The sequence below is a fragment of the Aristolochia californica genome, unplaced genomic scaffold (assembly GCF_029961685.1).
Source record: "Aristolochia californica isolate CCGP_79_NKW_82.1479 unplaced genomic scaffold, dmAriCali1.0.hap1 SCAF_2, whole genome shotgun sequence".
In the NCBI taxonomy this organism is placed as follows: domain Eukaryota; kingdom Viridiplantae; phylum Streptophyta; class Magnoliopsida; order Piperales; family Aristolochiaceae; genus Aristolochia; species Aristolochia californica.
Window position 1 is genome coordinate 47,505,665 of NW_027181881.1, and position 27,900 is coordinate 47,533,564.

The 27,900-nt window shown below is 38.9% G+C and overlaps 4 protein-coding genes across 5 annotated transcripts; 2 read left to right on the top strand and 2 right to left on the bottom strand.

Annotated features, from left to right (window-relative positions):
- The first annotated feature begins 194 nt into the window (after nucleotides 1-194).
- Nucleotides 195-4,795, top strand: LOC137956715 (transcription termination factor MTERF2, chloroplastic). The gene is made up of 2 exons (XM_068804306.1): nucleotides 195-503; nucleotides 3,278-4,795. Exon 2 carries the CDS (start codon nucleotides 3,514-3,516, stop codon nucleotides 4,636-4,638), a length of 1,125 nt encoding a protein of 374 aa, XP_068660407.1. The 5' UTR covers nucleotides 195-503; nucleotides 3,278-3,513; the 3' UTR covers nucleotides 4,639-4,795.
- A 927-nt stretch (nucleotides 4,796-5,722) lies between these two features.
- LOC137956753 (NF-X1-type zinc finger protein NFXL1-like) lies at nucleotides 5,723-9,606 on the bottom strand. Its single transcript, XM_068804357.1, has one exon. It carries the CDS (start codon nucleotides 9,305-9,307, stop codon nucleotides 6,059-6,061), a length of 3,249 nt encoding a protein of 1,082 aa, XP_068660458.1. The 5' UTR covers nucleotides 9,308-9,606; the 3' UTR covers nucleotides 5,723-6,058.
- Nucleotides 9,607-10,062: 456 nt separating this feature from the next.
- Nucleotides 10,063-22,099, top strand: LOC137955549 (protein VAC14 homolog). Of its 2 annotated transcripts, none has more exons than XM_068802542.1 (20): nucleotides 10,063-10,517; nucleotides 11,196-11,309; nucleotides 11,444-11,509; nucleotides 12,106-12,195; nucleotides 12,275-12,394; nucleotides 12,485-12,513; nucleotides 12,621-12,763; nucleotides 12,852-12,946; nucleotides 14,979-15,065; nucleotides 15,339-15,446; nucleotides 15,635-15,726; nucleotides 15,946-16,027; nucleotides 16,507-16,572; nucleotides 17,634-17,749; nucleotides 17,856-17,976; nucleotides 18,094-18,255; nucleotides 18,368-18,496; nucleotides 19,277-19,345; nucleotides 20,441-20,746; nucleotides 21,838-22,099. In XM_068802542.1, exons 1-20 carry the CDS (start codon nucleotides 10,428-10,430, stop codon nucleotides 21,934-21,936), a joined length of 2,184 nt encoding a protein of 727 aa, XP_068658643.1. In that variant the 5' UTR covers nucleotides 10,063-10,427; the 3' UTR covers nucleotides 21,937-22,099. The 2 variants fall into 2 exon arrangements, with proteins under 2 accessions (XP_068658643.1, XP_068658644.1); XM_068802543.1 differs by lacking the exon at nucleotides 21,838-22,099 and adding an exon at nucleotides 21,218-21,830.
- Nucleotides 22,100-24,247: 2,148 nt separating this feature from the next.
- Nucleotides 24,248-27,248, bottom strand: LOC137955927 (ankyrin repeat-containing protein At2g01680-like). The gene is made up of 3 exons (XM_068803153.1): nucleotides 26,918-27,248; nucleotides 25,570-25,979; nucleotides 24,248-25,258 (listed from the first exon to the last, which is right to left on the bottom strand). The coding sequence occupies exons 1-3, from the start codon at nucleotides 27,210-27,212 to the stop codon at nucleotides 24,383-24,385; spliced, it is 1,581 nt and encodes a 526-aa protein (XP_068659254.1). The 5' UTR covers nucleotides 27,213-27,248; the 3' UTR covers nucleotides 24,248-24,382.
- Nucleotides 27,249-27,900: the final 652 nt, after the last annotated feature.

Sequence of the window (27,900 nt, forward strand, 5' to 3'; positions counted from 1 at the left end):
TTTAATGGTTAAGTTTAAGTTTGATTGCACTAAAGCCTATGTGCACTTAGGTTAATACTCCTTTTTTTAAATTATATTCTTAATAAAACAATTACATTATATTGGACAAGACATTATAATTAATTTTAATATATTGGACCCTTCTGACCTTTTTCTCTCCAAGCTTCTCCCCTTCTCCCTTTGGATGATACATGGATTGGTAAGCCGTAAAATAGAGAGTCGAAGTATAGAATTCGTCCCAGCTACCGATCTGAGTCAAAGAGTTTTCGGCTGCCTGATATAATGCCAAGTCCCGTGTTTTGGTAATATGCTTTCGGGGCTCAAAGTTCGCTGGCGCCGCTGGTGGACCCATCTCAGGGGCGCGAACTCTCGCTCTTTGCAAGAACGGCTACTTTCTTAAACCCTAGACACGGAAGCTTGGAGTTGAAGATGCCCAGGGGCTTCGATCATCACCCGATTGGAATTTATATTGGAGGGCTCTGGGGTCCTAATTATACCACAAGGTACGTGGGTTGAGATGGATGTGTGTGCCAATACTCATTCATCTGTTTTCTGAAAAGACACTTTGTTTTAGTCGCTTCATCTTTCGTATTGACAGAAGCTTCTGCAAACGTTTAGTTTGATTGCTTGTCATCTCCTGCCATGATTTTTCTATTATCTTTTTATCATCAAGAATCGAGTTCAACTGCATTTGTTGAATATATGACATTTTCGGCTGAAGCTCCTTCTGGGGTCGGAGTAGTTCATTCTACTTAATTCTAAAATTTACAGATGTTTGCTTTTCGATACTCTCACAGTCGCATTAACTGAATGTTTTTGGATTTCTTCGAATAGAAATGACTATTCGGAACAAATAATCCTAGCTGTGAGAGTTGGTCTTCTACTCATTTACATTTGATGATGTTTGCTCTCTAGATTCTTTTTTTTTTTACCTTCCTTCATTTATTTAAGTTAACCCTTCCGCTGCCACTGTAATTGTCATAAATTTACTCCGACTTCTTCTTTGGTGACTATCTTCCGATGTGAGGCCGTGAAATGATGTGATCATGGTACTTCTGGTATCCGTTTTGCTATCTGCTTGAATCTTTCTTTTAGTAGGTTCCAAGCGAGAAAGAGAGGAAACAATCAGCCAAAGAACATTCTTTTTACAACTAGAGATTAGAGGGAGACTCCTTGTTTTTGCAAGAGAATTAGCTACTGAGTTTGCTGAGCTCAATACATGAAACCAAAAACAAGAAAGAAAGGAGGAAATATCCTTGATGTCATGAAAGGTTGGCCAATGACGCCAAGGGGGTTTGGCAAAGGAGGAGCACCAATTTATCACCTTTTTGGAGTCACCTTCAATGATAAGGGGCCTAGAGAGGTGATCACAAAAAATGATGAGTCCCTAGGGAAGCACCATGAGCTCAACAGAAGTGGAATCAGAAGTCCCCAGCAACCCTAAATATGAAGTGAGAATGGAGCCAGCAAAATCTTGGATGACTCCTCCAAAGCCGGCAGGTCCGGGACTGCCAAGAGCACTTCCATCAAAATTGAACTTGAGGACGCCAAGGGTGGAGGTTGCCAATCTGGTAAGGTGGGGCTGCTTTTTTTTTCTCTCCATAAGTCCCAAGGAATGTGCGTGAGGCATGCCGATAGGAGAAGTTTCCCCAACTGAGGCAGGGGGAAGCCTAGCAACGAGTCACAAGGGGCAGAGAGACTGCTAGGGATGCAAATTTGGATCCAATCATGCTGATCAACCTGGTCCAAACTCTCTTCATGCGTAAGTACAGTGAAGGAGGAGATGGGAGATAGTCTCATCTTTTGTGTTGCAAAGGGGGCATTAAACGGATGGACCCAATTTGCTTCTTCTCTAGCGATTATCCATGGTCAAAATTTTATTGTGAAGAGCACACCAGATAAAAAAGTTGACCTTGGGAGGAGCAGAGAGACACCAGGCCACAATGGCATGGTGAATCCCACGATCAACGGTCTAGCTAGAAATGTGGAGGTAGGCTGAAGTAGTCAAGAATGATCCACTATCATCAAGCTTCCAGAGGTCCACCAAGTTAAATGCCTTCTAAACTTAGAGGCAATCATGGATCTGCACTTAGTTTTCGGAGATGTATTGAATTTCCATAGCTGCTGAAGGAGAAAGGGCAGAATTCATGTCTTTGGTGAGCCTAACCCCTAAACCACGAAGGGCCCTTGACTTGCAGATGTCCTTCCAGTTCACAAGATCGTATTTAAAACCATCTTTCTCTCCCTGCCAGAGGAAACACTTCTTGATACTCTCTATTTGATTGCTGATGGAGGTTGGGCCAGGTAGAAAAAGGGAGAAAATGGATTGGAAAACCGGCAATGCAGGAATTCATGAGGACGTGACGGCCAGCTTTAGTGAGAAGTCTTCCGGGCCAATTGGTAAGACAATGATTCTTCCTCTCAATCATTAGGGACCAAAGGTTTTTATGTGGGTGGTAATCAAATAGCGGGAGCCCCAAATATGTGGTGGGGAGTGTGGCAAGGGGGCAGCCAAGATAAGCGACCATGACCTGAAGCTCTTCTTCACCAATGTTAAAACCCATAATAGTGGTCTTACGCCAATTGATTTTCTAACCAGAAGAAATCTCAAATAGGCCCAGGATAGCCTTGATTTTCTTGACCTGGTCTAAGGTGCCGTCACCAAACTAAATTGTGTCATTGGCGAATTGCAGAAGAGGGACATCAAAAAATTCCCGTTGATCAGCTACTAGAGAGAGTCATCCAACTTCCCTTGCTGAGTAGACCATGGAAGAGATATATTCAGCGATGAAGTTGAAAAGGAGAGGGAATTGCCTGGTCTCCCTACCTATTTAATATCTTTGATCAAGGTTATTTGATTGAGTCGGCTAAATAGATCACTATTCACAATAAATGTGTAGTTAGTCAGTAATGGTAATAATCACTTTTGTCTCACAATGAAGAAAGTGACATTTTGCATTACAATAATAACTGATCACACAAAAGTCAAATTTGCATAGATAATGTATAACTAAGTAAACAAGATGAGAGAAGACCTCTGCAGAATGACATAATTCTCCTTGTAGACTCAATTTGGATCTTTTGGTGCGAGCAAAGACTTATATTTTCTTATAGCAGGCTCCAAAATTTTTTTTTTTTTTTCATAGTTGTGTTCATCTTGAGTCTTAAAATTGAATCAAAATTGTTAAGAGAAGCTGCTGGTTTGAACAGTTGAATCTGAAATCCAAACAATTATAATTTCAGTAACATTTTTTTGTGTTTCCTTATTATTTTGCAGAGCTTTCTTGATACGATGAGAGCTGAACAAATGACTTGAGCTGGTGATTGATCTGGTTTACTCTGTATTCTTTTCCTGACTGGTTCATGGGCACTCTAGTTTCCAAACGGTGACCTGTACCATATATGTCCAAAATTTTCTTTTTGATTCTTTCATTTCCTGAGAATGAATAGTCTACTAGACCATTCCCTTTTTATTTATTGAAATAAGTTATGGGACTCTTTTCCCTGTGAGAGATGATTAAAAGGACTGATGCTTTCCAATGCCTGCATTTTCTATTTACTCTGTTCCCAACCATTGCTTCTGTTCCTCCCAGAACACTAATCCAGTCTTCCTCAGGCTTCTCGTCTACTGCTTCCCAGATACCCACCACTCTAGAAGAAGCGGAACCCCCTACTGACGCTGCTGATGTATTTCGAGGGTGTGGCTGTACTGATGCTCAGATCTCCACGATCTTCTCTCGGCAGCCTTCCTTGCATAGATCAAAATTAAACCTTCTGCAGTCCAAGGTCAAGGCTCTGAGCAGCATTGGCCTTGTTGGTTCGGACCTCGTCAAGATAATCACTTGTCGGCCACGATTCTTATCCTGCCGCTTTGACAAAGGCCTTGACCAACGCCTCACTTTCCTTGAATCCTTCTTTAGTTCTCGAGAAAAGCTTATTCGAGTCATAGTCAGAAACCCCTCTCTTTTAAACTATGACCCAGAAAAGTGGCTGAAGCCCTGTCTCGCACTCTATGATTCTGTTGGGGTCACCAACCAAGATGTAGCCAATATCCTTCCATCCCGTCCAACAATAATTGCACGCTCTTCCCTTAATGAAGAGAAGCTTAAGTACATACGTGGTACTGGCCTTTCCAACCATGACAAGCTATATAAACATGTTGTTGCAGTCATTGCTGTGTCTCGACTCGAGACCATCTGCGAAAAAGTTTCAGCTTTTGAGAAGTTTGGGATGTCCTTTGAGGAAGTGATGAATATTTTTGGTCGCTCTCCAAGCATTCTGACTTACTCTGTTGACAAGATTAACAGGAACATGGTCTATATCACTGGGACCATGAAGCTTCCAGCAAGCAGTGTCATCAAGCATCCATTTTTGTTAACTTCAAATTTGGAGACTGTTTTAAGGCCACGATTTCTTCTTGCAGAGAAGATTCAGGCAATGGGTTTGCTGCCACAGATCAAAGGAGAAGCCATGATCCGGGCATTGAGGATGAAGGAGCCAAGGTTCATTAGGGTATTTGTTACATGCCATGAGAAGTCTGTAGCTGAAGTTTTGATGGAAATTTTCTTGAAAGCAAAGGATGTAAAGCGCTTGGCTCAGGACTACAAAGTAGTTGAGCGGAAAGGATTCCCTTTCTAAATTTCATTCACTGTGCAAAAGATGGTTGTTGTCGATTGTCGAGTGGATCTGTCTTCCTCAAGGACTAGAATCTTCATTGAATGTGCAAGTTACATGTAGGTATTTTTTGCGTATGCATTCATTGTATGGGCCAGGAAAAGCCTTTATTGTCCTTTTAGTAGATGGCTTGATGCTGAATTCGCACCTGAACCAAAATTGTGATCTTTTCGTGGTCATCTCAACAGGTACAGAAGTTATTGACCCTGAACAAATTAGGTATTCTTAACGTAATTGTTACTCAGGTAAGGAATATTTATACTTGTTGGTCATAACAACATAACAATGTCTTACGTAAAACTCTGATGGATAAGTGAAGGTATTGATGATAATTCTATCTAAGAATGGATCTATGAACAGGTGAACCTGAATCACAGGAAAATACTTGAAATTAAAGCCCTACATGTCACATAATCTCTGTACATACAGAGCGAGCAAAATTCACAAAGGCTTTCAAGGAAAAAGATCAGGTTTGTCTTCTCAGGTACTGACTGGTAGGACTCCATGGATATATGAGGACCAAATATTGCTAAAAATCTTAGGGAGATAGGTGCGGAAAACGAGAATATGAACTCGACTTACCTAATGCAACTTTGCAAGTTAAGGTCTGTCATTGGAAGCGGAAAGTTGATTTTAAGGTCGAAATTTTCTCTTTGACGGATTAAAAAATCTGCCATTCTAACTTGAATTTTTTTTAACGACGGATCATGGTAACGATTACCAATTTTTGACTACCAAGATCTCTTTAGTGACCAAACCGAACGTCTGAAACAGAAAAACACTGAATTGAGCTACATAATGTCCACTACCAAACCTTTTTTCTTGTTTACTTTTCAAAACGGATGTATCCAAATCCATGCCACATGAAAAAGTTCTGATACAGATTATTATGTGATAACAACATTAATCACAATGCATTATTGAACTACTGCAAAGTCATGAATCTCAGGTTACCGGGTAAAGCAGGTTTGAATTCTTTAGAACCGATCAAAGGCAAAACTTCACCTATTCCTCGCCTTCTTCAATTGTACATCTTGCAAGAAACACAAAACAGAAAATATGCGTTGAATAACCCTTCTCCAGAGCCTTGCTGCAAATGCTCCAGTATCAAGTTTACATTTTGATAGTGACCAAAAAATGCCCCAGAAGTGGGGTGTCTCACAAAAAAAAAGTGGAAAGACCAAAAGGTTGAACAGCAAAGGGTTAAAAAAAAAAAAGCACACCCAGTTGAGAGGGTATCATTTGTCTCATTAATCGCCCAGACACTCAAAAGAATCTATGAAAATGAGAAGGAAACTCGAAACTTTCTCTTTCAGTCTCTCTGAAGCCTCAGACAGAAAAGGGAAGTTTTTTACATAACTCGTCTTCAACAAACTGCTCCAACTCACTCGTAGGCCTTCTCCCAGTCCTCCACTTCTTCACCCTGCTCTTCCTGGCCTCCAGGAATAATTGAGCTTGATGATAGTAAAGACCTGTCAATGCCATGATCCATATGGTTTCTAACATCACCTACTTTACTATTGGCCACCGGATTCAGAACCGAATCAGACTTAAGAACATCCCATGGATTGCTTGAAGCTGCAATAGGCACAGCAGCTTCCTTTGCCTTCCAGGCACCTATCTGAGCATCAGCTGCCTTCTCACTAGGCCAATCTTTACCCCATGAAGAATCTTCATTCCAACTTAGTTCTTGCACAACAGCCTTCTTCCACGGATTGGTAACTTTTGTTACGCCTGCTGCTACCTCTTTACTGTGTACTCCTCCCCAGCTACTGTTGGTTGATGAAGCTGCAGACAGAATAGCAGTAGCACCATGATAGACTGACCCATGATCCAATCGTCTTAGAGCTGTTGCTGCTCTGGCAGGATCAGAGAATACAGCCATTGCATTCTTATCATTCAACCACACCAATTCACATTCCCCACCAAACCTTAGCACCAGAGCGCTTATATCTGCATCCCTTGGCAGATCTAGCAGAGCAACAACAAGCCTCGGATCCATGTCAATGGAGGGATCAAAGGCTGGAGACTGCAACCCAGTCAAGAGAACACCAGGCTTTACTCCAATTATTCGAGCTGGGGCTTTTGACTTGGGTGTGACATGAACCACAAGAAATCTTCTTGGCTCCCATCCAGCTGCATGAACAGAGAGCTTCCATCTTTCTGCTATCATCCTTATAGCATCCCTTTTTTCCTTCAAAGCTGCAGCAAAAACATGTATCCTGAGACTGCTGGAAGTGCTCCCCTTGGCCTTCCCTAATACCATAAACCTAAACCTATCTTCGACTGCCATTACCCACTTTGGGTCACGTCTAAAAAGATCTCCTAGAAGCTCAGAACCAACAGAATTTTCACCAAAATGGAGAGCATCCAAATTTGGAGGTGCAATATCAAAAGCATCAGCAAGGACCCTTTTCCTTTCTAGCTTTGTGCATTCTTCATCACAAACTAGCTTCCTCTGACCAAGAGGAATCTTCTTCCCATTGCCTTCAACAGGTTGAAGTGGGACAGGCAACTTCTGAATAATAGAGGCTTCAAAGACTGTATCAGTGTGGAATCCACCAGGACTGGTACCACCAGCATCACAAGAGACAGATGCAGTTATTCGACCACATGAACATGTGATTATAACAGGAAAATCACATTTTAGATCAGGGCAAGGTGATAAAGGATGGCAAGGAGCTGTACACGTGTGCCTGCAATCCCTCCTTGGCGCCCCACAAACCTGACCACAAGAAACTTTTGAGCCTGAGGGACCGGAGCTGGATGCACAAGAAGAATCGCAAGATGGTGGGTGGCAAATCCTTGCACAGGCATGTATACCACATTGTCGGGTTTTCCCACATAACTGATTACACCGTATATCTTTTGACCCACATGGAATATTTCTTAACACCACATGCCCACCTATACATTCCTTAGCTACCGGAACAGAACAAGGTGGACAATCTCCAAAATGACAGCTGTGAGTTGCGGAATGGCCACAAGGTTGTGAGACTGCGCAAGGATGCTGACATGCAGGTGGAGGGGTTCCACAAGGCAGGGGAGGAGGGATCACAGTTTTCCCACAGGCACAACTCAGATCAGAGAAGATGGTTTCCAGGCAAGGTGGGCAATGTCCACTGTGACAAAGTGATTCACAAGAATGCTGCCCACACCTCAACTTCTTCCCACACAACATTGAGCAAAGATGCGGGTCCCAATCACCAGAAATCTGACCACTTGAATTAGACAGTGGACAGCACCTCTCACTGCAACGGTGCCTCCCACAGTTTTTCTTTCTTCCACATTGTTTCTCACAAACAAACTTGTAACTTCCTTCCATTGTTTGGTAGCATTGCACAGTTCGAGTAGCAGATCCACAACAGCATTTCTGATCAACAATGACCAAACAAGGTGGACAATCCCCTTCATGACATTTTTCCTTGCATAGGTGCACCCCACATTGGAGGGTCTTACGACAAATTTCAAAACATGTAGGAATTGGGTCCAAACAACTCCTCCTTTGAGCCTCCAATGGTGTTCTCCCACAGTGGCAAGTCCTGATCTTACCTGGTAAAAATTGGCAAACCCCACATGGACCTGGATGGCAGGTCTCTGCACAATCATGATTCTCACAGGATAGGGTCTTCCCACAGACAGAATTGCATGAAAAGAGCCCCATGGAATCTTGTACTTCGCCCTTCAGAGCCATTTCCCCACAGAAAATGACCTCCTTCTTCTTCTTGCAGAAACATGAAGCAGTGACTAAGACTGGACAAGGATCGCATCCACCCAAATGACAAACCCGCTCACAATGGTGTCGACCACATTCAAGAACCTTATTGCAAGGGAGACCACAGGATGGCACACTAGTTCTATCAGAGCACCTTCGTGTGATGGTCTTTTTCCCACAGGGGCATGACCTAGGTGGAGCAAAGACCTTACAAGGTGGGCACGGCCCTGGGTGACACTGTAAGACGCACATATGAGAACATCGATAGTCATCGACGGTATCCCCACCTAGTGAAGCCCGCTCGAGAGGCTTCCCACAAGGTTCACCGCATGAGTGGGGGGTCAGGTACAAATCTGAAGGTGGGTCTGACCGTTTTTCACAGAAACAAGTGTATTTTATATCTCTGGAAGCCACAAGTTGTACAGATTGACAACCAGGGCATCGCCAATTCAGTCCCTGATCCTTCTCAACAGAGAGATCAATTGATGTCGGCGCCCGTGCCCACTTCTTAATGCAATGAAGATGGAAGATCGAGAAACAGCTGGAACACGACCAGATTGCCGCAGACCGTCGGACCATATCATAACAAATCATGCACTCGACCGTGCCTTTCGCCAGTTTCTCCTGAATTTCTTGAGCGAGTAAGGGGACGCTTGAGCCCACCGACTCGGAATTCTCAGCCACGTCTTTATTAACTGAACGAACCACATAGGTATGACGGGTCGAATTTGATCGATGACGATTGATATTAGGAATCGGTTCTCTTCCGTTCCCGCTTACATCGGTATTAACCGGCGTTGCCACCACCATTGAGCCTCTAGGCACCCACGTTCTGGTTTGCCTAGCAACTCTATTGGTAGATCGAGGTACTTCCCTCCGTTCATGTCGAACTTGGGAGCTCTCGGAGGTTGGTCTCATGTTCAAAGCTTCTTACCCGAAAAGCAACGAAGAAAAGAAAGAATTTTTTTTTTTTTCCGAATACTGACCTTTGATTCCTTTAAACAGGAAAACCGATTCAGATGAAACGCTCCTCTTGCAAACACCAACCCCGCAGACGAATTCTCAACTTCCAGACGCCCCAAACGTGTACGAGGGGCAAGTGCTTAAAAAAATAAACCAAAAAGGAGTAGGAAGAAAAAACCCTAATCCTCGACGAGTAACAAAGGGCCAAATTACCCGAAGGAGTTCCCCCTGTCACGCTCTCTCTTTTTCCTTCCAAGAAGGAGAAAATATGGAAACGTGAGGGGCGTAGAGGGCTCAGTGGCGCTTTTATTGCGGGAAGAGTACTTGGAGGAAACGAAACCTCGTGAGAGAGGACAAGCCTCCACCGACTTTGGGTGGTTCGCAAGACCCTCGCCACTTCTTTGTCGCGCTCGCGGCCTAAGCAATTTTAGGACTTTAGAATTAGGATGACTCTGATTCCATGGACAGGATGATAAGACCGTATTAGGTTCCTTATTGAAAAAATACTGATTTTTATATTAAAAATATATTAAAAAATATTAATCATTCTTGGGATATTATTTTCCCTCTAATTTGGACCCACACGATGTAACTCATTCCTGCGCAAGGTGGAAGATGGGCAATTTCGTCTTTTAACTAACCTTAAGTCTGTATATAAACTGAGGTGTCATCCTCTTCTCATGGATTGAAGTTAAAACGCGGTGGCCGAGGAGACCAACGCTGAGCGCAGAGACGGTGAGACTTACGACAAGTTACGACCGGTTCATGGAGGGAGTAAGGGAAGAAACAGAGCAAGAAAGGAAACCAAAGTGAAGGCGTGTTTTGGCGTTCCTTCACTTTCTTTCGTAAAGTAGGGTTAGGGTTTACATTTCTTCAGGCTGTGATCTTTCTTCAAGGAGCATCTTCACCTGTTTATAATCTTTTATCTGGTGTCCGATTTGTCCGGAATTTGGTGTCATATTTCCATTCGCAGAAGCCTGACTGGAATTAGGTGTCATGTTTAGATTCGAGGAAGAGAAAGTAAGAAAAAGAGTTCCGATTGGTTGATTGAGGTTCTTTTGTGTTTTCGAAATCGATGGCGGACGCTTTGTCTGTAATTCCGTCAGCGGTTCTTCGGAACCTCGCTGATAAACTCTACGAGAAGCGTAAGAACGCGGCTCTCGAGGTAAGAGATTCGTTCTTACTTCTGTATTTATTTTCGATACAAGGCGAAAGAGAGAGGTTACAGCCACTTATCCAGCATTAAGGACAAGCGGCAAATGGAAAAAAATTACATTTTTTCAAATCAGAGAACCAGAGTACGCATCAGTTTGGATTAGTGCGCACGTCCAGGTTTGGTAGGGAAACTCCCTCTCTAGCTAGGGCATCAGCAGTGGCATCTGCCGATCTAGGATTGTGGAGCCAGGTGATATTTATGTGCTGGGCAATATCAGCGTGGGCATCATTCTTCTTCGTTGTCTTGCCACAATTAATTTCCTCCACATTGCGGATTTCTCAGTGTAATATCTCAGAACCCATTTAGCAAGCAAGGTCTCATTGATGTTCTTGATCTTCCTCATGCCTAACCCCCCGAGAGACGACCTGATCCCATTTGTCATGGTGGTATGTGAAACTATTAGTTGAGCCCCTCCAGTACTTTCAATTGCTTTGATCTTCTCGGCACACTAATTGGACATTTTAGGAGTGAGAGGTAGTAGAAGGGGAGACCAGCCAATGTAGATATGATGTTCTTTTTTCTTTATTGATGTGTCTATATTCTTCTTTTTATTTTATCAATCTACCGGTTTGGCATTTCTTGTTGGTTCGGTGTATTTCATTTTATTTATTCAATTTCATTTTTTAGGTTGAAGGCATCGTAAAACAGTTGGCAGTAGCTAGCGACCATGACAAGATAACTGCCGTGATAATTTTGTTGGCTACGGAATTCACATTATCTCCCCAAGCGAATCACAGGAAGGTTTGTCAATAAGTATCTGTTTCCACTACTACTCCTGATACTGAAATGTTATGTTTTTAATTGTAGTTTTACTTCTTGAACCTTGTAATAATTAACTTATAAGAGATAACGCAATGTTACTATTTTAATTGTAGGGTGGCTTGATTGGACTGGCTGCAGCAACAGTTGGTTTGACTTCAGAAGCTGCACAACACCTTGACGTGAGCAATTCGTTTAATTTTCTTGTTTGGTTTTTATTGTTCAGGTTTTGTAAATGCCTACAGAAAAGATGAAAAGGTGAATATAACACTGAAAATATATCTATAACTTCTTGCTTTGTGCCTCCTCCAGATTGTTGCAATAGTTGACTGCTGAATCTATGGAAAGAAAGCTTCTTTTAGTTCACCGCTTTTGGGCTGCTACTTGTTACCATGGGCATCCCATCTTGATTGTTCAAACACTTCATGACAATCTAATAAATTTATGGATTTGTAGATCTTGTGAAGTCTTCGTTACTATGAATTCGCCATGAGTAGAGCAGTATGCAAAATAAATTTTTTGTTATCTGATGTTTTGTGTCCAGAAGAGACACTAAATTAGTTTCACACAGAAAAGTTCCATTTTAATTTTCCTTACTACCTTGAGAGCATTGGAAATTGGAAGGACAAAAACTATCCAACCTTACTGTTGTCCATGTTCAAACGGTTAATCATATATATTTTTTAGATGTCCTTATTGGGCTTTTTTATAGTGGTTGATTTTTTTTCTTCCTGTTTTTCCTGGGCATTTTGAACGATATGCTAATGGAACAACTCAGCAAATTGTGCCTCCTGTCCTCAATTCTTTTTCTGATCAAGATAGCAGAGTTCGCTATTATGCATGTGAGGCATTGTATAACATAGCGAAGGTAAGAATGAAAAAGTTTGAACTCTATGCTGTGACTTTTATTTGGAATGATTCTTGCTGACACCTTTGTATGCAAGCAGGTTGTAAGAGGAGAGTTCATAGTTTTCTTTAATCAGATATTTGATGCACTATGTAAGCTCTCGGCGGACTCGGATGCAAATGTTCAGAGTGCTGCCCATCTCTTAGACCGACTTGTCAAGGTAGATTACCTCCTTGGGTATCATTCACAAATTGTTTCCCGTTATTGTGAAATATTCTGTAAATTTTAACTTTATTTCAAATAAAACCAGGATATTGTGACTGAAAGTGATCAATTCAGGTGCGTCCTAATCCTTGCGACTTTTGGTCTTGAGTTTTTAATGATCTTAAGTTTGAACTATGGAAATCATGTTGCTTGCCTGATGCTTATGTATTTGTGATTTACAGCATTGAGGAATTCATACCGTTGTTGAGGGAGCGGATGAATGTTCTAAATCCTTATGTTCGCCAGTTTTTAGTGGGATGGATTACAGTATTGGATAGTGTTCCTGATATAGATATGCTTGGATTTCTTCCAGATTTTCTTGATGGTATGAGCTTTTATATTTTGAGTAACTTTCTTTTCATGAGATTACTTCCTCTCAAAACATGCCTACTTATTTAGTTTTCGACTTGTAGGTTTATTCAACATGTTAAGTGATTCTAGTCATGAAATAAGACAGCAAGCTGATTCTGCACTTTCTGAGTTTCTCCAAGAGATTAAGAACTCTCCTGTAAGTCCTTTTGTGCCCCCTTTCCCCGCCATTGTTTTTTTTAAACCCAAAAGTCATTTGGAAGAAGTACTAAGATGGCACCAAATAAGATTGATTTCATTGACGCCCTGGTAGTTTTGTTATTGCCATGAACCTCCCTTTCACAGGGGTGTTCATTTTAATTGTGAACGGGATAGGATCTTACGATTTGTACAAAATCAGGGTTCATTAGTGTATTGTTCTATCTTGGACCTTTCTATTTGGAGGTTTCTATTTAAGAACTTGTATTTGTAATTGAAGCTATGAATTACCCAAGGAAAGAAAAAGGTGAGAGAGGAAAAAAGAAAGAGAGAGAAATGTAATAAAATAGGAAAGAAAAAGAATGAACATATTAACGGAATTCAAGAAATGAGATGGTAAACTCAGAAAATCTTGTCGCCATAACAGTTGTTCTTGTCTTATCTTTTTAGACACTTAAGATATTTGAAAATGAAAACAATGAGCCAAAGACTAAAGGACACCACAACAGGGAGTCTTCTAATATCAATGAAATTAGCAGGGGAATTAAAAGAGACAAAAAAGGGAAACATCTTAACAGGAATTTCCAGTGAAGAGACTTGTCTTCTAATTTCAGTGTGACTAGCCCAGGAATTAAAAAAGATGGAACATCTTAACAGGAATCTCTTCGATGCTGGTTGTTATTATTTGTTAAATAAAGAATGCTCTTGAGCTGTTAGCAGTAATGACAAAGTATTCTTTTTTTCATCCATGTCATTGATGGCTACAATGTGCGCTACTCAAGCCCTAGAGTTTCATTTTATTCCAGAGGATGAAATGAATTTGTGATATTCTCAGAAGAGGTCAAAGTTAAGGTTTCATTGATGGTTAGTCTAACTGAATGCATTGGTCTGCTAAGATAGTAGCCTAGAGTAGGGTGCATTTGTAAGAGTGACTAAGGTAAATAGTAAAAAGAGATCCGAAGATAACAATTAGATCTTGTTTATTTCAAAGTTATGACCTATAATTTGGGTTAGTTTTATCATATATGTCCTCTCTAATAGCTCTTTGTAACCTGTGAGACTAAACTTGTGGATGACCCTTACTTGAATAAGAAACTTGAATTTGTTGTTCTCTTCTGGCAAAACCCTTAGTGTAAGTCCTCTTTTAGTATGCTTTGATTGAACCTCATTTTGGAAATCCTGTAGCTTTTTTGTTTATATAGGATTTGACCAAAAGAATGTTTACTTTTTTTCTTCTTCATTTTATTGAAGAAGAATGCAATCCTCCTGAGGAATTTATTGAAATCGACTTGTAGGCATAGTGATAAGTTACCCAAAAACTAAACTAGTAAAGGCATGGTTGCTTTAATCATTTGGGCTTGAGGAATGGAAGTCATTTGAGCATTGTAATTAGTGTCTTAGTTGCTTTTGTAACCTACCTTTGGGGCGATTCCAACTGACTTATAGCACCACATTGAAGTTAACAGGGATTTGGACTTCATTAATATTTGAAGTAATTGTGAGAAATCTTATTTAGTTTCAAGTATTTGCAAATCAATGTATCAGGAAATTCTGTCACTTAAGAGATGTTCTGCTATAACTAGTGAAACTTTATGTTTCCCTGTTGTGACAGTTGTCTTTCAACATCAGGCTTAACTTTCATTAAATAGTTTGTTGCACATGCTGCCTAACTATTTTTCTGATACAACATGACTTGACATATGAGGGAAGGTTGAGGTACTTAATTCTCCAAGTAGTAATGCATCTCGAGATACAGATTTGGTTCTTTGGCTAAAGATTTTAGACCAACTGTTGAGTGTGAGATAGCGTTACAGTTGTTGCTATTGATACTACCTTTTTGTTGTTTTTGTATGCTATCTCTTGGTTCTCCTTCTATGGTGATATCAATGCTTGGTATAGGATTCTTCATCCAATCAAAAAGCTGTTGCTAAATTTCACCTTTATTTTCTGCCAAAGTTGAGAATTTCTTTTCCTAAATGACATGCTTGTATGGTTCATTTGGTTTTTCATTTTCTGACAGTGTTACTCTGAAGTCTGTAGATTACGGTCGCATGGCTGAAATATTGGTTCAAAGGGCATCTTCTCCTGATGAGTTTACTAGACTGACAGCAATCACATGGGTATTTGCAATTCATTATACCATCATCTTAGTCCTATCATTCTTCTTGTCATTTTTAGCTGTTAGATTTCATTGATTCTAATTCTTGTGGAGATGTCCTCCTGGACCGCTGGAGTAAACTTTTATGTTGTAAAGAACATAGTTTCTGAAGGAAATGTGTGTGTCTACTTATTTATATACAATACCACTGGCTGAGATATCAGTGAAACCAAATGTAAATTTGTTCTCTGTAGTTAGCAAAAAAAAAAAAAATTTAATTTTCTTTGTCATGCAGATACATGAATTTGTCAAACTTGGTGGGGATCAGCTTGTTCCTTATTATGCTGACATTTTGGGAGCCATTTTGCCTTGCATATCTGACAAAGAGGAGAAAATAAGAGGGGTATTACTTCTTGATGGTACATATTTCTGCTAAATGTTACCAGAAAAGGCCCTAGCAAAAATAAAATAATGAAAAAGACAAACATGAAAAAAACAAAAATGATGAATAACCAAAAGTTGTACTGTGATAGTATAAAAGAGCACTGTTCTCCTTTTCAAAAAAATAAATGAGTACTGTTCTTACCTCAGGTTGCTCGTGAAACTAACGAGGAGCTGCGTTCATTAAAGGCTGATCCAGCCGAGGGATTTGATATTAGGGCCATCCTCTCTATTGCAAGGAGGTGCAGTTTTTGTCACCTGGGAAAACAGCTAGGTTTAAAGGTTACTAATGCTTCTGTAATTTATGGGGTGATATGCCTCTTTTGCTTCTTAAAGAGCAAGGGGGGGAAACTGTACAAAGTAATGGCATTTTAGATCATGATTTTAAGTTTGTTCTAGAAGTGTTTCAGGTTACATTAAGCATGTTTATATGGTAATTTTCTTGCTGTTTTCTTTTGCAGACAATTGTCTAGGGAATATGAAGCTACTAGGATTGAAGCGCTGCATTGGATTGCAACACTATTGGCAGGATATCGGGCTGAGGTACTTTCCTCATTGGTAGCATGAATGTTAAAATACTGACATCTTTGTAGTATGACAGGTCTTCATGATTTGATATAGTAGCATATATTTAAAACTATGCATCCTTGTAGTTTGAAGAGTCATCCCAGAATGTGCCAGACAAGCAGTTTTAAACATTCTTAGCTTTAAGTGTTAAGAGCATTTTCCTATTCCTCTACAAAGTTCGTGCAATCTTTCAGTTCAAAAAAAGAGGAAATTATTTAATCTTGTTAGTGACATAATCTGTGTTGCCTTTACTTGAAGCCATTTGTCACTATCATTAACTGTTAAAGAAGGTAATATGTCATAGATCTGTAGCATATGGTGTAGTCTTTTAGTTTTTGAAAAAAAATCATTTACAGAGCTACGTTACTTTTTTTTTTTTTCTGTTATTGGAGATCTTTTTCTGTGAGTTCTGTTTGTATTAAGTGGATTAATGTTTGTTTTTTGTATTTGCACAGGTCATAACTTTCTTAGATGACATATTTGAAACACTCCTCCGGGCACTCTCTGATCCATCCGATGAGGTAAACTCTTCTTTTCATTTGCCTGGTCACTGAGCTTTTATTTTCACCTTGTATTGTCTGTATTATTGACCTCGAAATTTGTGGTGTTACACTTAAGTTTGGCCTGACCAAAAAAACGAGATTGTATGCTATTGGTTCACATTTATAAAATTTGAAAGAGCTCAATCGTGGATAAAATTGTGTTATTGTTTCAGAATGGAGATCTTATTGTGAATATAGTATTGGTATTTGGAGAGCTCGATAGGACCTTCTCTTCTACCTTTCTTCATAATTGAACTTCATGCTTCTACAAGTTTGAAATCACTTGTATGCTGCTATATATTTGAAGGACTGATTCCCACATTGCTAATACTTGTCTCTATGAAAGGCTAGAATGTATACCAGGTCCTTTCAAAATATATGAATGAGGAATGGGAGGACTGGCAAACCTGCTGGTGCATATGCTGCATAAGCACCGATGCACTTTTTTGTTTCTTCTAATTCTAATTGACAATTTTGATTAGAATAATGATGCTGTTTGTGCTGATCATCTAATTCTTTTTCACCTCAGTAATTTCTTTTCAAGTCAACATGTTACTTTCATATGGCCATTTTGTCTTTCTATGTCAGAGATAGGACTAAAATTCATACCTCTGCCTGCAGGGAGTGGGACTAGTTTTCCACACCCGGGCTCGATCTGGTAAATCTTCAAGAAACCTAAGCAGGACATAAGCAAACTAGAATGACATTTTGTTGCTATATGTGTTGTGTCAGTTTCTAACATTTCTAGGATTTGTGTTGAGATAATGTTCTGTTCAGCTGTGATTATTCCATAGCTGTTTTTGGCTTCTTTAAAATGATCATGATTATTTCCTCTCATTCAGTGGATTCATGAGTAGCACATTTTCTGTGCATGGATAGTGGAATCACATCTAATTGTTTTACTCAGGTGGTGTTATTGTTCCATAGCTGTTTTTGGCTTCTTTAAAAGGATCATGATTATTTCCTCTCATTCAGTGGATTCATGAGTAACACATTTTCTGTGCATTGATAGTGGAATCACATCTAATTGTTTTACTCAGGTGGTGCTATTGGTGCTAGAGGTACATGCATGCATTGCAAGAGATGCTCCACACTTCCACCATCTTATTGTTTTTTTGGTGCAGAACTTCCGAGAAGATCATTCTCTTCTTGAAAGGTGAACTCATTGTCTTTTGTTTACATTTTGAGTGATCATTTCCCTTTTCAGCTGGGAAGTGGCATCCATTGTCATGACATGCTGACAAATATCCTCTGTTCTCTAGGCGTGGTGCTCTTATTATTCGTAGGCTGTGTGTCCTCTTAGATGCTGAAAGGGTGTACCTTGAGCTCTCCACAATACTAGAGGGAGAAGCAGATCTTGATTTCGCTTCTGTCATGGTTCAGGTTTTGTTTTCTTAGTGTAGAAGTGTGATAGTGCTAACTGATCCTTTTTATACAGAAAAGTGGTTTCTCGCAAGATTGAGTCTAGATTGAGTCCATCTCCCTTACTATATATCTCAGGCTCTGAATTTGATCTTACTGACATCATCCGAATTAGAGGATCTACGAGCACTTTTAAAGCAATCATTGGTGAATGCTGCTGGCAAAGACCTCTTTGTATCTCTATATTCTTCTTGGTGCCATTCATCAATGGCTACGATAAGTCTTTGCCTACTTGCTCAGGTTTGTGCAATTGTCCGTGTGTTGGACGGATAACTTAATGACAATACGTCTTTCTTTTATGATTTTATAGCTTTTTGGTGCATGATAGTGAAATAGGTGATCTTTATGCCAGGCATACCATCATGCGAGTTCTGTGATCCAGTCACTAGTGGAGGAAGACATAAATGTGAAATTCTTGGTCCAACTAGACAAGTTAATCCGGTTGCTTGAGACTCCAATTTTTGCATACCTAAGATTGCAGGTGAATACTCTAGGAAACTAGTTTTATTTTGGTATAGTTGCTTTTGAAAATAAAAAATATTAACTCTTGATTTTTTTGTAAATTAGGATTGGCCTGCCTTGTTTTTCTTCCCTATCATAATTTTTAATGTCTATCAGCAGAAAGGTTTCATAATATTTGATTCTGATATTCATTTACTTTATGGTCCCCTGAGGTTTGGGGTACTGTGTCAACTGCCCTCGAATACATCATAAATTTGGGAAGAAACCTGGTATAGATTTAGTAGATTGAAAATTTCCCTGTATATATTGGGAGTTTAAAATTTCCCTGTGTGCGTTGGGAATGGAAACTTTCACCTTATTTCTTGGGAGTAGAAAATTTCCCAAGCTTGGATATTCTGTCAATTTAGTAGATTTATGGAAATATTATCATCTTAGTGTTGTATCATGATGGCTGAAGGCAAATTTTATAGCTCAAGCCTTCTTGTTTCATTGCTTGTTGTCTTTTTTTTTTTCTTTTTTTTTTCCCATAGATGGCATACCCTGTAAATAACATAGATGTCTTTACATTAGTTGCTTTTGCTCATGAGATTGTAAGAGCCATATTTTCCTCCACAAATATCTGACAGTATGCTATTTTACGTATGGGCTGAAAATAGGAAAAATCTGGCTGGTCTATTGTCCTCCATTTTGCTTAACATTCTCATTATAATTGTTATTTCTTGTTCCAAGGAGCTTTCAAACTACATACTCTTGTTCTAAGAATTGTTGATTATTTGTGTAATTAATTGGATGTTTGCAGCTTCTTGAAACAGGAAAATATATATGGCTGTTGAAGGCTTTGTATGGTCTTCTCATGTTGCTACCCCAGGTTTGTCTTGATTATGTTTAAAGCTGTCTAACAATTCTATGTTATGGGATAGTAGTAGCTGGGTTGTATGGATTCTAAAGTACAGCCCCTCAAATAAGACCTAAGAAGGATTTTGTGACATGCCAGTTGTCCAGTCCATCTGGAAGTGTTTCTCAATTTTGCTTAGTAGGTTCAACAGTACTCTTTAGCTGAGCAAGAAATAATGGAATCATCTGGTTAATGATAAGGAAATGTGAAAGGAACTGGTAACCTTACACGAACTTTTATGGTTTCACAACTGCTTTGACTTGCAACATTTCTTTCTTCCCATTAATGGCTATCTAAACTTCTTGAATTGGTTTTTATTTTCACAACATATCACAAGCCTCTTTTGCCTTCCAATATCCTACTTGTCTTCTATCATTTTGCTTTTATTTGAACACATAAACTTGCTTTATTTGAGAAAGAAATACATAGCTGTTTTTGAACAAAATATGACTTGCTCACTTCTAATAAATTGTATATGACATTAACTTTTTTTAACAAATGAACAACTATGGCGCCTTTGGCCTATCACTGATAGTATTGCTGACGTTGTATCTTCTACTCATTGTAATTGAAATCTCATTCCTACTTGTGATTTGTAATTGAACAACTCTTTGGCTGATTAATTGGCAAAATTTGGAACTTCCCAGCAATCTCTCATTGTTTGGGAAGGTTTTCCTCCTGTGTAAATTGTTCTTTTGAGCTTTTGTCTTAATAAAAATCAGCATCATTAAAAAAAAAAAAAAATGAACAACTGAGTTGTCTAGCTTGGATATTTCCAATTCCTACTTGTGATTTAGTTACTAGTTTTAGGCTTTTCAAATTTATTTTTCAATTGAGATGAACTCTTCAGAACCATAAAATATTTTTCCTTGTTTTGTAGTCTTGTGCTTGCTATCTTATAAAGCAATAATATAGTTTGGTTATTTCTTCAAAGAAAAAAAATTCTGGCTGAAGGTCAAGGAGCTAATTGAAACATTAACTTTGTAAATCTTTCTTCTTTCTCTTCATTCATGCTTTATAATTCTGTTACACCCATCAATTTCACTGAAACTCTTGTATTTTATGCAGCAAAGTGCAGCCTTTAAAATTTTACGAACTCGTTTGAGAACAATACCTTCATACTCGTTTAGCAATGAGCAATTGAGACGGACACTTTCTGGCAATCCATACTCACAAAATTTACATCATATGCCATGTGGGACTCAAATTACTGAGGACGGAGATAGGACACACCAGGAGTCTGCAGGGAATATTGTACACAATGGCATCAACTTTTCATCGAGGCTGCAGCAGTTTGAGAAAATGCAGCAACAACACCGTGCTCACTTCAGATTACAGTCTCATTCCCGAAATTTCACTTCATCCAACTTACAGGTTTGGTAAACGCTAACTTGAGTTTCTTCCATTGGAAAAAAAGACCTTCCCTCTCTCCTGATCTTTTTTTTTTCCAAAAAAGAACTATAAAGATTTAATCCTATGTTTGAATAAATGCTAAGTGGAACTTCTTCCATTTGGAAAAAGGACCTTCCCTCTTTCCTGTGTTTTTTTTTTTTTTTTTTTTTTTTTTTCTTTTTCTTTGTAAAGACCTAAACACACTTAATTCTATGTTGGAATGAAGGTTTTTTTTTACTATGGTGGTTAAAAGGGAACCTGATTTACTTAGGATTGTCAAAGGAAGTTTTGGTTGGCACGGTCATCGGTGGAGTCTTGTCTGTTGAGTCAGCATAGGACTTGGATCTTGCTGGTCTTGTCAAACATTGCATGGCACTTGACGTTGTAGAGTTAGTTTGCTATTTAGATTATCTGGATCTTCATTTTCAAAAAAATATCTGTATCTTGCTGCAGATATGATGACAATGTTCTAGACTACTTCATTGACCATGTAAATGAAATTGGCATTCCCTCGGGAGAGGGTGGGAGGAGGATTGGTTGCAGATTTGTTTTCTGTAATCTTAATGGGGGTTGGACAGGGATTCGTTTGTAAACCATGTAAACAAAATTGGCATTCTCTCGTGAGGGAGGGTGAGAGGAGGATCGGTAGCAGAATTGTTTTCTGTAATCTTAATGGGGGTTGGACAGGGATTCGTTTGTAAACTGTCCTGTACTGGCTTAGTGGGGGTTGGATAGGGATCCGCTAGAAAACTTTCATGTACTGAGCTGTTTTGGTGCTGGATGCTATAGTCAGCGATTTATGCTATACCTGCTCTGTACTGGTATTTATAATGTAAACCTTGGTCCCGTAGTCTTTGAACTACATGATAGGTAAATCTACCTCAATTGGCTTAAAAGTGCGTCTGCGGGAAGGGGTAAAATGTGTGTAGACGTGTGTTAGAGACTGCTAATTGTGCACAATTGATGTTGAAGTAAAATATCTTATATCAGTTAGTGTGAGATCTTTCTTTAGAGGTCATATTCAAGTTGATGGATATCTAAATGAACTGATGACTTACGTGATGGACGTACAGGAGGTCCAGATACTGGAGGAACCTAGCAGGCCCACAACATTGCCAGAAATTGGTCGTCCTTCATCGAGGTCTTCTTGGAGGGCAGCAGGCCCACATTGATCATCATCACTAACTCTTGGTCAATGACCTGGGGTAGGCCACTGATTCTTGCTTATTTGAAGAGTATATGAGTCCATTACCTTTACTCATGATAAAGCAACGGTTCAGTGTATGTATAATTGTATATCTTTAGAGGTTATTTTGTGTTTGGTGTGTGTGTGTGTGTGTGTGGGGGGGGGGGGGGGGTAGCAAAACTTGATACTGCAGGGTATTTTTGTATTTTTTTTCTTTTTTTGCTTCTCAAGCTCTCATGTGTTTTCTATGTTTTTTGGTTGGAAAACCACTGAGCAAGAGAGAAGTTGTTGGTTGGAGATATTTCAATTGGTTGATTGCGCTGTTCACGTTTTTAAGACAGTTCTCAATAAAATAATCAGAATATAGTGTGTAATATATCTTTGCCTTGTGGAAGTTCTTTTATAGCTTGCCATCATTTCATTACTTTGTTTTGTTTTAGCATGCTATATATCTTCGGTTGTTTAATTTAAAGCCTTACAAATAGCGTTGTTGGATCTTTTGAAATTGGTAATTTGTCCAGATTGGTATTTGGTATTTTGTAAACGCTGGAATTTGTTTCAGCGGTTGAGGAGGGTTCTGGGATGGTGTCTTACAAAAGGTATAATTTTGACATTCTTGTAAGAAGAATATAGTTTCCAGGGTTTTTAGTTTGCATAGGATATAGATGTGATTATTAATATTGTTTAATTTATAAATACAGGAGGTTTGCGAAATCTCTCCTTAACTCTTTTTTTTTCTTTTTTCTTTTTTCCTTTTTATTTTAATATGATATTAGAGCAAGTCATTTGGTTGTGTAAAGGATTATTTGTTATCAGTCTACTTTTTATTTATTTATTTTAACATTCTCTGTTTATTGGTCTTGTCTATTTGATGTTTAATCTTCATAACATTTTTTTTTCTTGCCTTTATATGCAATTTTCCCTACCCGCTTCGGTTCTAAATTCTATCTACGTTTTCTCTCCAAAATTCATTGCTAACTTGTAAGTCGTGGTGGTAGATATTGAAACTTTTCCCTACCCCTGAAAATTCTCGGAAGTTCAAAATCTGGATTTCCTTTCCTAGTGTGGTTATTTGCATCTTTGAACGACCCTCTTTGTTTTTTAATCCACGTGCTAAGCCTCTATTCTATGTGAATAGAAATGATATTATGTTCTAAGCCTAAACATAATATGAATTTTGAACTAAAATCGTAATCTTGTTCAATTGATTTAGTTTTGATATAGTTAGAAATGATAAGTAATCACAAAGTTTCCAAATTAATTAATTCGGTAAATAAAAATATTTTCATCTTATAGTTACAGTAATTATATTTACTTAAATAAATAAAATATATATTAGTTATTTTCATAAAATATTTAATAATTCATATAATATATATTATTTAAGTAACTATATAATTAAAATTGTAAATTATTATTCTCAAAACATATTTTTTGATTTAGGGGAAATAATTGGCTGAATTAGCTGGCTTTTTTTGGGGAGGTTTTAAGTCGACTTTGAGGGAAGGCAGCTTCCTAAAGATCATATGTAATTAAAATAATTTATTTTTATATTAATTATTTATATTAAAAAATGAGAAACCTTCAACAGTGGTTCCCCCTTGGAAGACTAAAAAACGATGAGACGGGCGATGGGGAATAGAAAATGGATTTCACTTATGAGTGGTAAAATTTCGGATTCTATTATTTTATGAAGCAACGAGGTGGTATAAAGTGAATTCCCCTCGAATTTTGTATGCCCACAAATGCGATTTTATTACTCACGTATAAATGAAGTTATATTGGACTCCCAACTTTTCAAAAACACTAACAGGCCATTTTTGCATGTTTTCATCCCGTTCAGGATTTTTGAGGATTCACTAGCTGGGACCTTAGTAATGTGGTAGTAGTAACTGGGGTTCTCTATATGTCTAAACGCAAAGTTTCTATATAAACCTTCATTAATTCTGTCTTTTTTTGTTCATATATATGGTTCATAGAAGGTGTGTACTATTTCCATTCTCAGTAATTTCATGTTCTTCTCACTTGCTCACTGCTAAAAGAGAATGAAGGTACTGTTCTCTAACGATTTTGTAAAATTTTAAAGACTGAACTTTGCTGCATAGAACACAAGAATTTCTGTGAGATTGATGGGTGTAAACACAAGAGTTTAAAAACTCGTCGAGTTTGACGGATAGAGAGAAGAAATCAGAGGATGTCTTCAATAGAGAGAGAGAGAGAGAGAGAGAGAGAGAGAGAGAGAGAGAGAGAGAGGGAGAGTACTTTTATTTTATCGTTTACCCTTTACCTCATCTATGTAACTATTGTTTATCATCGAAATAATATTCCCACAGACTGAGAGAACAAAACACAAAGTATTCTCCCTCAAAAGAGACTATGACGACTTCCTAACCAGTTTGATATTTACGAGTTTTACAACGTTTTTATACAACTTACAGTGCATAAATCCTGTCCGCTTTCTCAGTGTCCGTGTTATAGGCATCGGGATCTGAGACTGCAGAATGGAGAGACAACGAGAAGGACTTGCTTCCACTTGCTCTTCGTATACGTCTCTGAGAATCATTACTGAAATGCTGCCGGAACAAAAAGTAGCACAGACCAAGAAGAGTTCCCACAAGGACAGGTCCACCTACTGCTGTAATAGTTATCGCCATCCAGGACTCAGAGTTCCCTACAACCACAAAACCTAGCGAGAGGAACGCACTACAAATGCTAAGACAAGCAGCCCAAAGGAGCTTGTTCACGATTGAGACAAGTTGCTTTTGAGCATTTGTTTCCCACACGACCAAAGTTATCTGAACTACAACAACTGCCAGTGAGATGAAAAGTGCAGTAGCATCTAATAGGCAGAACACCTGGAAGCCTTTATGATCAGATATACGAGCCACCCCTGCATCTTTTCCTTGATCAACATATAAACCTGGCAAGTTGAATATAGCCATGAAAGCTACAGATGCAATCAGAACTGCCACAAGAGTGATCGAGTTGGTGGTGTTTTGAACAGCTTCTCTGTGAAGTTTCTTCAGTTCTTTTGCAATCCCCGTGACCCGTCTGTTGGTTTGAGCATTTTGTATAAGTTGGTGTTGGACTTCATGCTTTATGTCACTGACGGTTCTTCTAAGCTCCATTGCTTCATCAGCTCGACCGACATATCTTGCAAGTTTAGCACCTGCCTCCACGAGGCCTTCTTTTATGTCCAGTGATTCAGCTCCATATGGGATTTTTTCAGCTAGATCCATGGCAGTTTCATTTTGCTTGTTAATGGCATTGACATTGACAGATTCAAAGCTCAGAAGCAAGGATACCATCTGAAATTTTTTGCAAAATGTTTAAAATCCAAGTGGTTTCCAGATTGAGTAAATAATATGAAGTACCACTTGAGTGAGAAGAATTTGAAGTCTGAAATTCTCGAGGGTTTGAAGTTGATGAGACCTAAAAAGCTAATCATTAACCGCAAATTTTCGGTCTAAATTAATAACTTGAATTTTCTGTAAGCAGTGGGTAGCATGTGTGTAGTAGCCATATCAAGAAAAATAGAGGTAGATAAGTAGCTTATCTGGAAACATCAAAGAAAGGAGAAATTGCATTTTCTTCCGCATGGGTAGGTCGGTGAGAATACCTGTGGACGCCATTTTCGAGTGGCAATATGCAGAGCCGTGTTCCCCTTCTTGTCACGTGCATTGAGTATAGAACCATCAGCAAATAATAACTCCTTGACTACATCAGTACTTTTACCTTTCACAGCCATATGAAGAGCAGTCTGGCCCTTCTTATCCTTGATTGAAACAATCCCTGGATCTCTTTCTAAAAGGATTTTTACCATTTCAAGTTTATCATTTCTAGCAACCGTGTGCAATGAAGTTTTCCCATTCTTTCTGACAATTCTTAGGGTGCTCACATCTGCATCTAATATAGCACTGACTACATCCAGGTGATTCAAAACAGCAGCAGAATAAAGGGGACTGGTGTTTGTACGGTCACATGATTTGCAAAGTACAGGCCAGAGGTGAAGGATCTCCTTTACAATTCCTGCACAGGTATTGTGTAAAGTGAATATTATAACCACAGTATTTTTGGTTCAGAATATTGGCAATTAGCTATGGATTTCCAACACCCCAAGTGAAGTAACTAATACTTCAAATATCTTCTGATTAGATCAATTGGATTAGTTTGGGATCATTGCCAAATTTATCATTGTTCTACTACAGTTGGGGAATGGTAAAAAAGAATAATTTTTGTTCCATTCATCAATTAGCAGCTACTAAAATATGCCTCAACATTGATAATCAAATCTGGAACAGAGTTCAAATTCCTGCATCTATTTAGCATACCAAAAATCTAGTCAAGTTAGTACAGGTGTCGGTTCTTTGAAGGATTTGGCAATCAATTCAGCTTTTATTGAATGATTTTAAAGGATGTTTGCTTAAAACTTGCATCTCAGTGGAGCGGGAGAAGGTCATATCGAGATCACGAACTTGACCATAGAAGCTCTCTGTCTGCTCAACCTGTCCGCTTCCATTGTGCAAGACTCAGATTCGGGAATTATGGTTGCTTCTAGAAATAAATGCTAAAAGTTGAGACCAGTATGCAACCTGTTTTGAAGATGAAATTTTTTTGAAAAACTTTGATCGTAACTAAAAGACAGGACCGTGGTTTTCTGCACTACAAGTTCTACTTATGGATTTTATAACTAGGTCAACAGGAACTCTCAGAACATTGAGCCAAACAGGATTTCATAGACCCCGTCTGAAGAAAATAATTGAAGCAGTTAGAGACTACATTCCATAGAAGCTTTGAGTTTTATTTTCTAAATACAACAGTAAAAGAAATGAAGGGATGAAGCTTCTAAACATACTCTCCAAACTTCATCTCACTGAGAGACATAATGCTTAAAAAAAAAAAACAGAGAAAAGAAATTAAATAAATTCAGTTGACCTAAATTTAGCAAAGAGCTCATAGTCTCATACCCGAATTTCCGCGCTTTGCAGCAACATGCAGAGCATCGATTCCTACTATGGATTTCAAAGCCGCGATCTCGAGATTGCAGAGTTTGACCAAATAACTGAACATTTCTTCCAGATTGTTGTCGGCAGCAATATAGAGGCCGGTTTCCCCGGCCTCGTTCTGGAGGGACATAAGGGAAGGGATTGAATCCGGACCATTGGTTTCCTCCACAATGCGTTTGACGGAGGCGAGATCCCCGGATCGCACAGCGGAGAAGAAAACCTGATGAGAAATCAGGAGGAGCGGCCTGGGTTCCATGAGAGGAGAAGAGATTAGGGTCTCGGAATTGCACTTGCTGTTTCATGATATGAAGAGGGAGAAGAAGAGGGAGGCGGAAAGCAGTGATAATTGAGTACAGTTGAAAGCTACAGAAAGATGCCGTGTCGTTTACTCGCGACAAACACAGAAGTCCCGAAAAAAACAGATAACTGACGTAAATAAGTTGAATTGTCTTTTTCACCCCCATCTTTTAAAAGTTTGACTTGTCAAGACTGGAATAGGAATAATAATAATATTAAAAAGCACTTTTATAGAGTTAATGGGTAGAGGAAATACTTCACGCGCTGGGGGTATCTTAGTCAATTAAATACGAAACCCCCCACGAATAATCTCAGTAAGACCGATTCTTAAGTCACTGGGTCCCACCCTTTGTCCTTTACTCATTGGCTTACACGCCCTAATTAAAAAAAAAGAAAGAATTAATGAATGAGAGTATCCATGTGAACTCGTACCCGAAAAATAAATAAATGAGCATATCGTATTCGTCGTTACACAAGGTGGGGCCTCTCGCATGTGTGGGACATAGCAGAAGTGACTCTCCAAAACGTGTTGGGAGATTCTCACTAATCCTTTTCACTAGAAGATTAATTTTTTTATAAGATTGATTAATAGAATATCCTGGTCATTCCCCTGCCGACCACTAACAGCCACAAAATATTTTATTAGA